This window comes from Pelodiscus sinensis, chromosome 4, assembly GCF_049634645.1.
Source record: "Pelodiscus sinensis isolate JC-2024 chromosome 4, ASM4963464v1, whole genome shotgun sequence".
NCBI classification, from domain to species: Eukaryota; Metazoa; Chordata; order Testudines; family Trionychidae; genus Pelodiscus; species Pelodiscus sinensis.
This window is the reverse complement of record NC_134714.1, coordinates 69,991,306-70,008,715: the sequence shown is the minus strand read 5'-3', so window position 1 is coordinate 70,008,715 and position 17,410 is coordinate 69,991,306. Positions and strand designations below refer to the sequence as shown.

General features: G+C 40.4%; 1 protein-coding gene across 1 annotated transcript in view; it reads right to left on the bottom strand.

The window, feature by feature from the left end:
• COX16 (cytochrome c oxidase assembly factor COX16) overlaps positions 1-17,410 on the bottom strand; it is a 50,419-nt gene that overhangs the window by 7,952 nt on the left and 25,057 nt on the right. The window contains exon 3 of the mRNA XM_006130310.4: positions 7,436-7,498. Within this exon, the coding sequence (XP_006130372.2) occupies positions 7,436-7,498 (63 nt within the window). The remainder of the gene's footprint in view (positions 1-7,435; positions 7,499-17,410) is intronic.

Genomic DNA, 17,410 nt, shown 5'->3' with positions numbered 1-17,410 from the left:
GGTATTTTCTAAATAAGATGTAATGTAGATTGTGATGAAATGTCAAGTGTGTCCAATATTTTTGTTGAAACCATCTGACAACCCTAGTGCCCCTCTGCCTCTTTCCTAGTTCTTGGATTGCACTTGGTCTTATAGATGGAAGACAGGTGACTGGGTATCTAGAAGAAGGCAGCAGTGCACATACCAAGACACACAAACTTAGGTACCTAGCAAACTTTTACTTTGAACATTTAAATACAGAGTTTAGGCACCTACAGGTTTCAGTAGGACTTATGAGGATTATGATGGAGCATAAAAGTAGAACTTAGATGTCTAAGTCTGGAGTTTAAACGCCTAACTAACTTGGCATGCAAGAGACCTGGGATCTTTCCTCAATTCTGTTGAGGACTTGACATGAAATCCCGATGACACTGAGGGCAATGAGAGTTTTCCCTTAACTTCAATGGGACAGGATTTCACTCTCCGCACATGATTTTGGCCCAGACCTCCAAAAGGAGGCCAAGAGTATTTGGGCTCCTAACTTCCACTAAAATCAGAGGAAATGAAAAGCCCGAATACCTCTGATGATTTGTATCTCTGTGCATCAATTTCCCATTTTTTGAAATGGAACACTACGTCTCTTTCACAGGGGAGTATAAAGCTTAAGTTAATACTTGTAAACTGTGATATGAGAACCTTGGCTGGAAGGTATTATGGGGATGCAAATTAGTTAACAGCCAAAATATTTACTGTACTCAGTAATTTGTGGGATTACACAGCCTTTACATTTTTAAAGTAACCTAGAAAATAGCATAGGCAACAAGTGTGGACTCTGTTAAGATGGGATTGATCCATCTTGGACATGGAGTTTGCCACTCTGCGCTGCAGTGGCCAGAGGTTTTACCTCCTAAACCCCAGAGGGTCCCAGAACCCAGGCACACTGCAGATCAGCAGAGCAGAGGTTCAGTCATGCACTGCCTTTATATGTACAGCAAGGTAAGCGTGCACTTATTGGTTCAAAGAATTCAGACACTGAAGTGGTAAAGCCGACAGAACTTGTAAAGTGCAGGGCCATTTACTACCACATTATCATCTTTCCTTAAACAAACACAAATTTAGAAAATTAAAAGGAAAGCAGTGGTGTTAAAATTATGTTAAGTCTGCAAGAACAAGCACTGAAAATTCAGTGACTTCTAACCTTAACTGAGCTTGGATGCACATATATTTTCCTTTCCTCTTTTCTTTGTTTAAAGGAAGCTCAACATATTACAATATAAGACCTCAAAAATGCTCAGACACACATTGCTCTGTCCTGAAGATGTGCCATAAAACAGGAATTTATTTACTTTTGAGTGCTTACTCTTAACCACCTTAACATCATAACTTTTAGAAGAAAACACTAGCCAGTATTTTGCCACTTGATATGGCCTCTTTCCACAGAACAGAAAGTTGAGAGGTGTTTGCGTTATGCCTGGAGTCCAGCTTCATGAGTGCTGTCTATGCAGCAATGTGTAGTGAGATTTGGAGTGGGGTCAACCAAGCATAAGTCTCCTTTGCTGTGCAGTTTTTCTGGTCTTTTCCACTTCACACACTGCAGAGGGAGCATGGTAGGGGAATGGGGACTAGGATCATAGTCAGCTTGTATGGCTGGAGCATCACATTAAGTCCTGCTCCTGGATCTAGGTGAGGCAGGGACTATGGATTCCTGCAGCACTTCCCTCTATGATGGTCCTCAGTGGTCAGCTGAATTTGTCAGGCTGGGCACCAGGGAGAAGACTTACTCTTTATCTTTCCTCGATTGTAAGCACTTTGATACAGCAACCATCTTGTACAGTGCGTAGCTGAATGGATCCCAATCCCCAATGTCTCGTCACAAATAAAATACAGGACTATGTAGCACTTTAAAGACTAACAAGATGGTTTATTAAGTGGGTCTGGCCCACGAAAGCTCATCATCTAATAAACCATCTTGTTAGTCTTTAAAGTGCTACATAGTCCTGTATTTTGTTTCAGCTACACCAGACTAACACGGCTACATCTCTATCACTATTCGTCACAAATAATGTACTAAAAATACTCATTCAAATGTATATACTAAAACAAAAGATACACTACAAGGGAGAAATAAGGAAGGGAAACATTTCACATGAGTGCTACAAGATTTAACCTCTGAAAATCTTTGTATATACATTTCCAGCAGTTTCTGGTAAGTGGAAGGGAAGGACTCAAGGAGTGAGCCAAGGAGCCACCACAGCAAGAGGTGGCCTCTTTAAGAACTGTGTCATGTCAGAACACAGGCTCCCATAAGAGAAGACTCAAGGAACACATCTCAAATAGAGCTAGAGAAACCTTTGCTTTCAGGTTTTAATTTTTTGCAGGAATGTATTCATCTTTATTACCACAACAACAATCAGTGTAATAGCTATTCAACATTTTTCTGGGTAAATTGGTGTTTATTTTGGTGAAGAGAAAAACAGGAGGAAAGGTATTCACAGTAGATTAATGCTTTGAATTCTGCTTCATCAATGTGGTTTTCTGTAGAACCAAAATAGAACTCAAAACACAGTAACTCCTCTGAGTTTAAACAAACAATACATCTCTAATCCCCAAATAAAACTTGTCATTTGAATAAGCTGTTCACTGTTGTAGACTTTAAACCATTAGCCTATAAATATTTACATTTGACATTTCAGTTGCACCATTTGTAGCTCACACACTCTCAACTTCATCCCTTTCTTTGAATACTTGTGTTCTGAAACATTTTGATTCCCCCTCCCCCGTTTTAGTGTGTCAAAGCTCAAAATGTGCATGTGACAGATTCATCAGTACATTCAGATGCTCACATACTTCAGAGCTTGCACGCATGCTGGTTTGTTTATTATATGTATGTTCTAAATTAATACATAGACTTCTTTCAATAGGCAGCTTTGCACACACACAACACATGGGCTTTCCTCTCTACAGTACTACCATCTAGGTGGGTGCTGCTAGGGCTAGGCATTGCAGAGCACACCATTTTGGGAAAATTCAGGACTGGGACTGTGTTGGGGTCATCCGGCAAGTGGTAACCACAACTAGTGGAAGCAAGACTCAGGCTGTTGGGTCAGAGTTGCTGAACCAAGGCTGTCTAGCACCTGGACACTCAGGACATGACCACCTTGCTGGCAGGCTGGTTGTGAGCCTCCAAGCTTAGAAGAGGCAACAGCAAAGCATTGTGAGGCATGCAGGGTTACAGGGCAAGTATGACAAAGCCCTTACTGGTCTGGATTTCATCTCACAATGTGATGACGTGTACTGCGAAAAATCTGGCAAGATGGCACTTAGTGCAGGCAACTTTCCGGACAAACTAAAGCAGGGTTCTTAAACTCCCCCCCCACCCCAGGTCATTCCCCGGACAGAACAATTGCAAATTCAGCCCAGGAGTCCCAGTGGGACAGGGGTTGCTGTCCATTACCATTTCCCAAACCCCACCCCCTCCTGCCATCACCCTGACCTCTCCCCTGCCCACTCATGCATCCCATCCCCAAGCTTTCAGGATTGCTGCCCCTCCCCTCCCACTTCATGCAGTGGCAGGAGCTGTGGGGAAGCAGAGCATATTCAGCGGGCACATTCACGGTGCTGCGCTCCACTCCTCTGTGGCTCCTGCCCCTGTAGGTAGTGCAGAGGGGCCTTACCATTGCTGCTGTCCCATGCCAGACTCCCCTCTGGTAATACCCAAAGCCGCCTCCTCAGGGAAGGGGTGCTATGGGGGAGAGGGGAGGGGAGAAAGCCCAGCAATGAAGGGAAGGAGTAGGGCTTGGGGAACAGTAATTGACAGCCCCCATCCCACTGGGACTCTAGGACTGGATTGTGCAATTGTTCCAGCCAGAGATGGCCTGTAGGCCAGGAGTTTGTCAAAATTTGGCAGTCATCAGAGTCCTGTTTAGAACATAAAAATATTCCATGGTGAGATTAGAGTGATGCAGATATTGGGAGCCCTGAATTAAACAATCAGGTTCAATCAAGCTCTAAAACAGCTTTTTTAAACACTGTTTAATGATATGGTTCAGTACATCTTACGTTGCTGGGTAATTATTATTCCTCATATTCTTGTTGTTAGTAGTATTTTTATTGTTTTGTTGCAAAAAGGTAAAACGAGGCAGGAAGTTAAATGATTTTGTCCAAGGTCACAGAACAAGCCAGTAAACAATACTCTAGATCGGTGTCTTAGCAAAAGTTACCTAAGGCTTTCATTGTTTACAGTTTGTTCTAAGAGGCTCGAGCATGGAATTACAGCCACAATAGTACCAGTGTCAGTTATGGAAAGGGCAAATGATTTATTGAGCAAATGATTTATTAGGCAAATGTAGGCAGCATGGACTAGCTGGCTGTGTAAGAACACATAAGTGCATGTGAGGAATGCATGAGCAAAAAGGAATGTGCGTAAAGGCAGCTTGCTCCTTTGGCACATCACAAAGCATTAGTTGGATGGAACCAGTGACAGACCGGAGAGATTAACACTCCCGTTTAGATTACACACATAAATAGTGGCCCTGTGAAATAGTGGGCCCTACCCTGCAGTCCTTGAAATAATTTTAATACCAGCTATGCTCCTATGTGGAATAAACTGAATTTTGCACAAACTACTAAGACTATAATTTTAAAAATGACTTTACATGAACCGTGTCATTTTAAAATCATGACTTGATGAGATCTTAACTCACCAAATTAATATTGAGTCAAGATATAACGTTATATTACACTGAAAATATCTTTGCCCTGTGAGCCAGGACCCAAAAGGCGGTAGGTAAGCTTTAAAGTAGTCATCTCAGAATATCAAAAATTCAACAGATATATTCCTATAAGGAGAATAAGAAACAGAAAAAAATTGAAGCCAGTGGAAGGATTCTACTCATCTGACAGTTAAATTTCAAAAAAGACTGCTGTCTTCAACAAGATCTGTGTAAAATAATGCTATTAGTATAGCAAATATGCAAAATAATACCCTTCTTCTTTGAGTATTATATAATAATTATGCAGCAATTTAGAGCCCCTTGTATTTTACGTTAACTATGCCTAATAAGCGACACTATTATAACCCTTCAAGTAGTTCTATATGCAAAATTCCAAGATATTCTTAAGTGGCCATATTTTTGGTAGACTAAGTAGTAGTGTAGGAAAAAGGCATTATATAGGATCCACAGAAGAGAAAGTTTATTGTACTCAAGGAAAGAGATGACAAAGGACTTGTCCTGGATTTTTTTCAGTAGGAATGGAGGAAACAATGGATTAAATCAGCAGCTCTCAAACTATGGGTTGAGAACACGAAGTGGGCGGTGACCCTATTTAAATGGGGTTACTAGAGTTGGCATTAGACTTGCTGGGGCTAGGCGCCAAAGCCAAACCCCTAGGGTGCCAGCCCCTGGGGTTGGGGCTCAGATTACAGGCACCACCTGGGTCCAAAGCCCAAGGGCTTCAGTCCACCCACCTGGGGCAGCGGGGCTTTGGGTCACTTCCCCCTTGGAATCGTATAGTAATATTAGTTCTCAGAAGATGATTGAGGTGCAATGAAGTTTGAATATTTAATCCAGGATTTCTCAAAACAGTCTGACACAGCCCAATCCTGTGAGGTGACATACAAAGCTACTAAGGCAACTGAGCTCCTTCAACTTGTACTGTACTAAGCACTGAGGCTTCTCAGCACCTGACTAGTCTGGGCCCACATTAGAGATAGGCCCCAAACTGATCTCAATCCACCTTAATTATGAGGACTGGTCCCCTCTCTGTGATCACCCACACTGGCATGCAAGATCTGAATGCTGTGCTGTTGGCTGTAAGTGTGTTTTTGGATATGAACCCGGTGACTTGGGGCACATCTGCTGTTTAGATTAAAAAACAAAAATTAATAATGTTTTAGTCACTTCTCTTATCAGGAATTAGCCTCACAAGAATTATCTGAATGTGCTTTTAAGATTTGTTATGCCATCTTCATGTTATTAACATCGACTTCCTCTACAAGAGTCAGTGCATTTATCCCTGTTAAAATATTGTTCTTCAACCACCTACCTAATCATGGTTGGGAGAGAATGCAACATATCTAAATACAGGTGCAGTTCTGTTTTGAGCTCAGTTTTATACCACGTTAAAAGAAGAGAGGTGGTTCTTTTCATGCTATGATTCTTTTACACAAATAAATCAGAGCAGTTATAAATGCATGCAAGGTGCACATGAGATAAGGAGGCTCACAAAATGCAAATGGAACGGTCATTAGTGGATTGTAAATGATGTATTTCAGGTTGGGATTTTCCATTCACACTCAAGCGTATGAAGCTTTCTGCCTCCTGAACACCACAGAACAAGGTACAATGTAAAAATCTGTAAAAAGTACAATGCCTCAAACTTGTTTCCAGTCATCTTAATTAAACAACTTTACCATACTAGAGAGGAAAAAACTGTGTGCTTGCTTACGTTAGAAAAGTACAAGAAAGTACATATTTGGATATAAAATGTTCATGATGGGATGGAATGAAACAATAGAATGGTTTTATTAGTGAGTTGATTTACTGTCTTTTGAATATCTAAGCAGGGTGCAATCAAGTACATGACACCCAGGTGTCAGGAATATTATCTCCAAATTAATGTAGGCAAAAAATTTTACCCAAAGTTATTTGTGCCCTTCCATCCTTCTCTCCCCACCCAAAACCAACAAAATGCAGAAACAATGAGCAGATAAAATTATCTGTTTAATTTTATAAAAATCTACAATTACGTGTAAAAAGCTTTTCTAGATGTCTGTGTCATAATTCTAACATCTAGTACCTTGGAAGTGACTGAGCCTAAAGCAAACATCTTTCCTAAAACATAGCACCCATTTCAGCCCTAAAGATTTATCATCTACTGGATATTAAACCTGTTGCTGGCTCATGCCTCCATCTCAGAGAATTGTAATTCTAGGAAGAAACACATCTGGGGAAAAGGAAGAAATATTTCTCTGTGATGGGGTGGGTTTTCTTTTTGACGGAGAACGGGGGAGTAGCAGCTATTTGCAAACTGTATAGATGTATGAAATATAAGAAGAAGTTATGGAGGAAGATAGATTGGTGGGCTATGTCAGCTAGGCGGTGACATGGTTCTGCAATTTCTCACAAAGATCTCACCACATCATATGTAGTATAAAATGCTGACATACACATATTCTATCCAATTCCAGCATTAGCTTTACTTTTATAGACTAGGCTAACCACAGAAACTTAGCTTCATTTTTAGTGCTGTATTTGGCCATTGGACATCAAAGTAGTGCTCTGTTAAGCACTGCATGTTTGAAATCAAAACTTTTTACCAAAAAAACTAGTTTTATTGGACAGTAGTGAATTAAAGGCAATGGGCTGGTTTAATTTTAGTTATGGGCAGACACACCCGACAACATCTAGTGTAGGCAAGACAAGATTACGGGCCCTGAGCAAGAAGCATACAATACCTCATATTCAGATTCTAATGTTATCTTATTCTTTCTTATTCTTTCTTCTAAAGCTGGATCCATCTGTAAGGCAAACAGAGAAAATATCCACAATGTTTGTTTATAAAACATATCCAAAATTTGAAAGAAAAAACATTTATCAATCTTCTTTTAAAAGAAAGCTAAATGCTGACAGTCCTTGCATATTTCAGATACTGAGGAGACGGTTGCAATATGAACCTGAATAAAACAAAGGACAACAGATTCTTGTGCTCTCTGACTAGCGATGGGAGGGAGGGGAAATGGCAGACTAGAAGGCCCCTTATTGAAAATGTCACACCATCGACTCCACTGATGCTTAACTCTAAAGCTTGACCACCTCATCAAATCTTGACCATAAGGAAGGGAAAAGATTTGGTCACTCTAATTAGACTTCTGGCTGTCAGGACTGGAGGTCGCAGAAGAGACATGTAACAGGTTTTGATTTACAGAGCCAGCTCTCAGGATAGACTTGTAAATCTTTTGTTGATTTGCTGTTGTGGTGGAAACTATGTGAAACTTGTTGCTTTGGCCTAATTGTGACCCTAAACCAGATAAAATTTGGTGATTTCAGACAGTCTTCATTGGCATTTGGATGCTTGCACAGCAAACTAGGGATGTAAAATCCCGTTTAATTAGTTAACTGGTTAAACTTAACCTTTAATCAGTTAATGGATTAAACTGGGACAGGCAGGGGTTGCTCCAACCTGGCTGCTTCCAGCTTCATGCAGGGCTGCCAGCAGGGCCAGCCCACAATATTTTGGCAGCATACCCCCTCACTTGGGCCAAAACTTTGAAAGGTTTCAATTCTACCTTCTTCCTGTTCTACTCCTCTCATGGTACTGCTCTCCCACCTTCATATGCACCAGCAGCAGACACAATTTTCTATACTCTGGGTCCTAGTGGCGCCCCCTCACAATCTGGCACCTGAGGCGGCCGCCTCAGTTCACCTCATGGTAAGGCCAGCCCTTGCTGCCAGCCCCTAACCCATGCAGGGTTGGAAGTGGCATCCCTGCACAGGACCTTAGTGGGCCTGGAGCAGCCCTCTACATGTGGTGGGCCACAGGCAGGGAGAGGTTTCTGAAAACCAGTTAACCGTTATTTACCAAGTAACCAGCTAATTAGTTACCTATTAACATCTCTACAGCAAACCAAGGAGTATGACATAGCTCAGTCCCCTTCAGGGGCACGTTTACCCAATAACACAAAGTTGAATGATTCTAGACCTCAAGAATTCTAACCTACTTTCTCAAACCCTGCTTTCAAGACCCCAAATTTCACTTACCGGGTCTAATCAGAAGAGTTAAACCCTCAAATACCCTTCAAACCTCAGGGAGCCCTTTAAGATGGGTTTAAAAAAGAAAGAGGTTTTGTATTTTATTTTTCTGGGATTTTTTAATAAAAAATATGCCTACTCACAGACAAGCTCCATTGAAATTATATTCATATTTGCCAGAATATTTCATTGCATTGCATATTTTCAAACTATTTAAATGAAAAAAATAATCCTAAAACTTGAACATAAAAGACAGTTATTTCCCCAGAAACCTGTTCCAATTTATTCTCCCATTTCTTTCTGGCTACATCTACACTACAAGGTTTTTGTGAAAAAATGACTGTTTTTGCGCAAAATCCCGTGGAGCAGCCACACCTCAAGCACATTTTTGCGCAAGAAAATCTACAGTCAATCGACAGAGCAGAGGGCTTTCTGCAGTGTAGGTATACCTCCTTCTATGAGGAATAACTCCTTTTTGCATCACAGCTCTTGCACAAAAAGGCACTCCACAGGGGTTTCTTGGGCAAAAAGAGCCTATCTGAAAAAGCACAGGTTCTCTGATGGCAATTCTGTGAATGGCCATCAGAGCTTTCTTGCGCAAGAGTGTCCATGCAGTGTGGATGCTCTCTTGTGCAAAAACGATGCACTTTGAGGTGTGGACGTGCTTTTGCTCAAGGAGTTTTAGCACAAGAACTCTTCCGCAAAAGATTTCTTGCGCAAAAACCCTGCAGTGTAGATGTAGCTTCTGAGTTTTATCCTACCCAACATTTGATTGCAGTGACCTGGGCCAGACTTAAAAATATGTAGACAGGAACGCAGGATGTGAATTAGGTGCCCAGGTACACTGGAAAGACTACTAGGTTCATGTCAACATCTTTAGGCATCTAAAAACCTTTAAAAAGCTGCACACCACTCTTTAGCTTAAGGCTGCACCTATTCAGTTGGAGCCAGCTGATAAATTCTCTTCTAAGCATTAGCCAGATTTTGGGAGTGGAGCAAGGGTGTCTCTTGGAAGCAATGTGAACCACTTACTTGCTTGAAGCACCTGTCAGCCAAGCAAGTCATGGAACATGCTGCCACTAGAGCGCTGGCCTCTTCAGGTACTTTTGAGTCAAAGGAAATTTTTATTTGTGACAAGAAGCTGTTTGGCACAGGTATAAACCTAATTGTGCTGCCACTAAAAACATCCCCAACTTGAACAGTTTGTGCTGATCTTCAATGACCATCATGGCTAATTTTAGTCTAGGCTAATAAATACAGTCTCAGAGAGGACTGTGAAATTTGTGCATGCAGCTAACTTTACCTCAAGGGCTAAAGAAAGGGTAATTTTCCAAAAAGACTTGATGCTAAGTGCAGATATCCAAAGTAGATTGGCAGTGTCAATTCCATTTAACACCCAGAAAGGATGAGGGGGAAGATTATTTTTCTAATTTTCAGAGTAGCATAAGTACCAAGTATAAACACAAACCTGCAGCTGGGGTTTTTAAAAAAATATATATTTTCATAACAGCAACTCAGTTTCTTCCAGTTATTATTGAATTGCTTATCCGCTGTGCGGTGCTGCCACTTTAAAGTACCCCTCCTCCCCCTTTGCCGCCTCAATCTATTAGAGACAGCAAAGGTGGGGAGGAGGAGGAAATTACTAGTCCACTGACTATCTGATAAGCATTTGCTTATTGGATATTCGATTAGTCTTTAACTTCCCTACCGGTGATCAGCTGGAGTGCCCAGCTGATCCCCGGCTCCACATTGCACTGCTGCTCTGGTGCTTCAAAGTGGTTGCATTGCCCTTTTATGTGGCACCGGAGCGGTTCAAAGAGGCAGCTCTGCATGGAGCCCGGGATCAGCTGGGGACTCTAGCTGATCCCGGGCTCCATGCAGCGCTGCCCTATTGAAATGCCGTGGTTAACTGCACAATTAATCACAATTAACATTTTTAATCACTTGACAGCGATAGAAGGAACACAGAAATTGCCACACCAGGAAGGGCCCCCAACTGGTAGCTAGCAACAGCCAAGCTCATGATCTAAAAAATAGCATACAAAACTCTATAAGGCAGTGGTTCTCAAAATGTGAGCCACAGAGCATTAGTCATCTGACAAGAGCTACTGGTCAAATGGTGTTAGTATGTCTCCCTATTTCCAACCTCATACTGCATTTGAAAGATGCTAAAAATACATTAAGTCCTCCCATACTATTATTTTTCCATGTGAACATTTGCTGTAATTGCAGGAGTCTTAGGAGGGGAGATGATCTCTGCAATCAGAAATGGGAAAGATGAGACAATCTATTAAATTTCAGTCAAAAAATTGAAAATCCCTGCCATAATCATCTCAATTAGCAATACCATAGATAGGAAGGGGATCAACACATGCACCAAGGCATTTATTTATTTAGCACGTGTATAGTCACCTAGTTAAGAGATGGCATCTTAAATGTTGCGATGCAGTTCTTCTAGACCACCAATGAACCTAGTGAGCAGGCATTCATCGACAAAGCGTCAACATCTGTGTTGTGCCACAGCTGCACAAAGGGCTGTTATGAAGGCTCCAGTGAAACTAGTTGGCTGCACAGAGACGTTACCCAATCCAGAACCTGTTCAACAGGGACCACTGGTGACAGGCAGATCAAAACCAAGCAGGTAAGTTGTGGGGTCAGCAGTGAGGGACTGGTTCAGAATTATAACAAATATGCATTCCTCTTGCCAGAGTGTTTCCATCCTACCATCCTGGCATAGTGAATAAGACCATAATCAGTGATGTGACAGCAAACATGCCACTGGTGGTTTAAAAAGTTGTTCAGTGGCAGGCTTTGGTGGGTGCGTACTTTCCCCAGTAACAATCTCTTTTATGATATGAGGAGGAGCAATATTACTTAGAACTGGAATCTATAGGAGTGGTGTCAGATGCAGGGTGCCAGAGATGATGTGCGTGGTGGCATGTAATTGTGCATGCACCAGTTTGGTGTGTGATAATTGACTTGAGTGCAGTACTCCACCACAGAATAAGAGCAGACATCTGTAGGACTGGTGCTCAAGCACTCCATCATGAACCTGCCAGTTTGCTAAGAAGATTGTTGCAGCTTAACTTTACCTGTTGTTTTCTTCAGGTGAGCATAGTAATTCAGTGTGCAATCTAAGGTCACACCTAGACAGACTGTTCTATTTAATCTTCTGACCATTCAAATACACATTCACTTCTTGCAGTAGCGTGATAAAGACTGTTTTTATGATGCTTGGCTGGAGGTGCCAAGTCCCGGTTTTAAGGTGACATTGAGCTTGTTAAATGTCTGGGCATGGGTACTGCAACAGATGTCATCTGCTTAAATGAACTTTTGTACTCTGTTGTTCGCAGGTCATTGATGTAGGGTAGAACAGGGTTGGAGAAAGCACAGAGCCCAGTTGACCCATTGCTCTGTCATCTCCAAGCACTTGTCTTCTTCACCATATGGATTCTGAACTGCTTATCGTGGAGAAACAGATGTCATTGGTGACCTAAGGTAGCAGGACCTTCACAAGCTGGCCAGTGTTCCATATTGTGTCCTATGCCACTGTTAGATCAATGAAAACAATGCCTTTTTTCAAGTTTTGCTAGAAGCCATTTTCAATAAACATGGTCAGCACAAGTACTTGGTCACATGTGCTATGGCCTCAGTACAAATCGGCTTGATAAGGGCTCAAACTTATCTCCATGGCAGATAACATGTACCTTGAAGCCCACCAACAGTAACGATACGAGACGACAACTTGATGCTTGACTAGAGTCCTTTCCAGGCTTGGAGAAGTAAGGGAAGGCAATGACATTTGTAATGCACTATCTCTTCAGAAGCCTAGTGAAGAATTGCATAAGCCAAAGCCGAGCATAGGAGCCAAGGCATGAAGATTTATGACCCTACTAATTGTGACCTGGTAAGTTTACTAGTGGATGCTATTTTTCTTATTTCTATCTATTTTTAAAAATATTCTAAACTGAAGATCACAAATAAGTGTGTTTATTTGCCCACTACTTCGTGTATTGCTAAATTACTTCCTAGATTTGTCCTATCAGACTGAAATAGGGACGGATAGAGCGTGCTTTGGCTGCTGAGCACCCTCTATCCATTTGGCATAATATTTAAATGTGTCTATATTTTCTCCGACATGTGGGCCACTGGAAAATTGCAGGACTTGTGCAGCCCTTATCTCAAAGAACAAATGTTCTCATGCAATTAATCAATTATGTCTATGCCTTCCCGTCCTACTTCATTGATAGGTATACACTGATTTATAAAACAAAAATAGAGACCCCATTCCTGAGCTCTGGGTACCCATCTAATAAATTTAATTTCAAAGTAACATGTTAATACAATGGACTGTTCTTTCCTGTGTATAATAAATACATTCCAATACATAAAATAACCCCCACTACTAATGACAAAACATTCAACCTTCCCCAGATGCCCTGGGGAGAAGGAGGGCCTTGCAGCATGCCCTGAAGGTTAACAGATTCGGAGCGCTGTCCATCCATGTTTCCTAGATCAGACTCAAAGGAATTGAGCTCTCAAAGCCAAGTTCCCTGAGCTTTGCTAAACCTGGATTTTTCTATAGCTCCAATGGTATGCAGAAAAGAACTTGCTATGCAGAACTTTCTGTACACTTTTCCATGCATTTCTCACTATCCCCCTTTCAAACATCTAAGCAAGTACAAACTCTAAGGAATTAGGCAGAGTTGGCCACAAATGCCACAGCTTCCCTAGACTCCAGCACAAGACATTCAGAGAAAGACATAGTTACTCAGCATTCCTTTTTCCATTAAGGGAGTTGGTGCAATTAACCCTCATTTCAGTCTGGAGCGCTGCTGCACCAGAATGTGATGACTCAGCTAAAACAAAATAGTGATGAGTGGGGTCAGGGAGCAAGAAAAGTAAGACACTTGTCTTGAAAATATTAAAAGACAATTCCTCGAGGTGCCTTTGTAAAGCCTCTTTAATATGCTGTACCTGTCCTGTTACAAACCATTTAAATAGCCTGAAGTGCAGGATTTAAACTAAATGCCCTTAGGGTATCAGCGAAGAGAAGAAACATTATATAAAGGCAGAGCTTCAAAAACTCTTTTTCTTGTTACCTCAAAATGGGTATAACTTATGAAAAAAACATGTTTGCATCATATGCTGTCTTATCTATAAGCACTCTTCATTAATCTAACATTTTGCTGCTAATTGTCTGATATTTATATTTTCAAAATCTGTTCTTATGCATTTCTAATGTTTCCATCATTGCTATCTGGCTACTATTGGTTAAAATGTTGGATTTTTTTTAAGGATATACAAAAGGCACCTAACATTCTACTCTGGCAAAAAAAAACAAAAAAAAAAAAAACACACCTGTAAAAATGTATTTTCAAAGACATATCTGCTAGTTATTGACCAATCCCTCCCCACACACACTTTCCACTATCCCTGCAGTAGTATCAGCCACGGAATTACTTCCACTAATTACAGGGTTAATCAGATACACTCGTACAAGCCTTGTGAAGGCAATGGAGCCACACATGTCACTGAAGGCATAATATTTATTACCTGTAAAGATATACAAGAAAGATGACATCTCCAGATCCCAGCACAAATTTGCAGGGCTAGCAGTTAGCGGAAAAAAACAGTTTAGCCTGGATGCTGTTCTCCCAGAGTCACTTTTCATAATTTAGTTTAAAAGGTTGTTTTGTAAATGTGTTTGTCAATAGCACCTTCCTGAAGTAGTACGTGTTAAAGCAGAGCTGGAGAACCTTTATTTGGGTCGGGGGCTGCTGACCCACAGAAAAATAAGTTGGAAGCCACACACAAGTGAGAATAAAAACCCTCACTGATTTGGCCCCCAACTGAGAAGCAGAAAGACATTCTCCACATTCTCCTCACACTCCAAAGTCTAGATTTTGTGTGCTCCAGCGCCTGCCCGCCCTCCCCCCAGTTCAGCAGTGGAAGGGCTGGAGCACCAGCACAGGTTTCCAAATGCTGAGGAGGAGCCCCAAGACTTGGGAGCTTGATCCAGGCAAGCCAGGGGCTGCTTTCAGCCCCCAGGCGTCAGGTTCACCACCCTTGTGTTAAAGGAATTTGCTCTTTTAGTACACCGGCTCACTTTCCTGATATTACTGAGGGAGAGGGAAAAAACCACTCTCTACAACGCTCACTATACAGTACGTAAGTAAAAATGGTTTCTATACTGACACCTAGTGAAGTTCTATAGCAACAAGATTAAACTCAACTTTTTCCTATCGTTATACACTCAGCAATTTTCATATTCAAAGTGATTTATTTTAAGGAGACCAGAATTTGAAAATGTGTGAGAAGGACACGGAGTTGACAAAAAAAACCATACTTGTATATGTATATAAATAATCATATAAATAAATGATCATGATATTAGACATCTTATAAGACAGACTTAACAAAAACAATCAGATAACATTAAAAACATCAATATTTGTCGCTCTTAAGAAATTAAAAATCTCGATCCATTTTTTATCAATTTCACATTCAGTCCATTCATTGTCTTTTATTATATTGTTAATTCTTCGTTCTTCGAACAATAAATTGTCATTTATTGTGATGCTAAATTTTTCTTTAACGAATAAAACTGTTTCAAGGCTTTTATTCCATTGAATTCCTTCAAACAACAGAAACCAATCAAACATGTATACTGGTTTGTCATGCTTAGTCCAATTTTCTAGATATTCAAGAGCATTTTTATAAAAGCTCATCACCTCTCTCGTAAATTCTTTCTTTATTCCCAGATTGCTCTCTTGTAATTTGTTTAAATTAGTAATTACAACCAATGGAAGGAAGTTGGACTCAAGAAGTGATTGAAGTTGCTCCTTTAATTGTTTAATATGCAATCCCACTTCTGTAGAAGTTATATGCTCTTTTTCAATACTTTTTATAACTGACTGGAACAAAGTTGCTTGATTGTGAACAAAATACAGAGTTACTTCAGCAGATTCATTCTTTAAAAAGTTTTCCAAGATCAGTGGACATTTTTCCAAACTTAGAAATATGATTTTAAAGGCTCAAACAATTGCAGCACTCATTCAATGGCTGGCATTAAAGCTAACCATCTTGTTTTTTAATATCCCAACAGTTTTTTTATACTCAACTGAGGCTTCTTCGCAAAAAGTCTTTAATGATGTAACTCTTACAGTGAATCGTTCAAAATGTAAATAAATTTGAGGTATCACAACTTCAACATCAATGGACATTAAGCATGATGCTGTATTGATGGCATTAGATACAATATGGGCATTGCAACCGATTCCAATAATTGTTTTCCCAAGTAAATGCATCATTTTCTTATGAACATTTTTATCGCCTTTGCGCTTTACACCACCAAAATTAGTATGTGTGTCAATGTCAACTAAAAAAAAAAATCACATTGACATTAAATTAAAATGGCTCAAAATAAACAATAACATTTCATAAATACCCTCTCAGTGTACTTTTACTGTATATTAAGCCTTTTAACAGGGGTTCAATTGCAGTATAATGATACTTTAAAAAACAGAGGGATATATTTTTTGGCAAGGTAGGACAAGAAGGACAATTTTTTTCAAAGGAGGACAAAAGCAGGACATAATTATTGGGGAGGACAAACCCCTCAAAAGGAGGACTGTCCTCCTCAAAGGAGGATGTCTGGTCACCTTATCTTAGCTGGAAGGAGGGGCAATGGTATTAGTCCCTTTCTGAACTGGGGGAAAATGATGCACACCAGTTAAACCCATGCTCCAGGGCATGATACCATAAATTGAATTAGAAGGCATTCAGCAAAGAGGAGTATGTGTGGTCCATTTAAGCCTAGGAACACAAAGGAAAGTGAAAAAAATATAGCAGAAGCAGGAATCAATGCAAAAATCCAGGAGTTCAAAATTAGTTGGGCTCCAAACTGGTAATGGGAGGGGGGAAATAAACATCCAGACAATCCTTTTGGACTGTGACTCATTTAGAAGAGCAAATGCCTGAACACCTGGTATTGCTGTACTAACATGTGGAACACGAAAAACTCTTTTCATTGCTCTGTCACATTTCAGTTCAGAAATTACTAACTTGGATGATTCAGAATTGTGAACTAAAATGAGGTTATAGGAGCCAACATCCCTCTGCCACTAGAAACAAAGCTATTGTAACAGTACCATGTTCTCCACCAATTAGGAGCAAGGCTACTGTACTAAATATTAAATATCTCAAGTCCTCTACCAAACAGGCAATATAATGCTTGAAAACAGAAGTACGTTTTAATTTGGTGAAATGCTTCTTATTAAAACCACACAAATGGCTAAAACACTTTTGGGTTTTGTAATAAGTCATCAATTTGTGCCTCTCACAAGCCTTTAAAACCACCAAAATACAACATTTTAATATTTTGGGGTGGTTGTAGGATGACTTACAACCAAGGTCATTAATGAATGTAGTCTCTGAAAAATCAATGTTCACCAAGAAATGAGTTGATGTTTGTCTTCATTAGACTCAAAATTGAGACCAACCTTACCTGCTTACGAAGAAGAAAAGAATAGCAGTCACCATCAATCCACTGCCACATGGCGTTAATGTGATTAGCTTACTGAAACCCAATTAAAAATAAGCAGCACAGCTAGTTGAGAAGACTTAATTATTCTTTAAAGTTCAGTGAGACACTACAATGACTCCTTTCCCTACCTCGC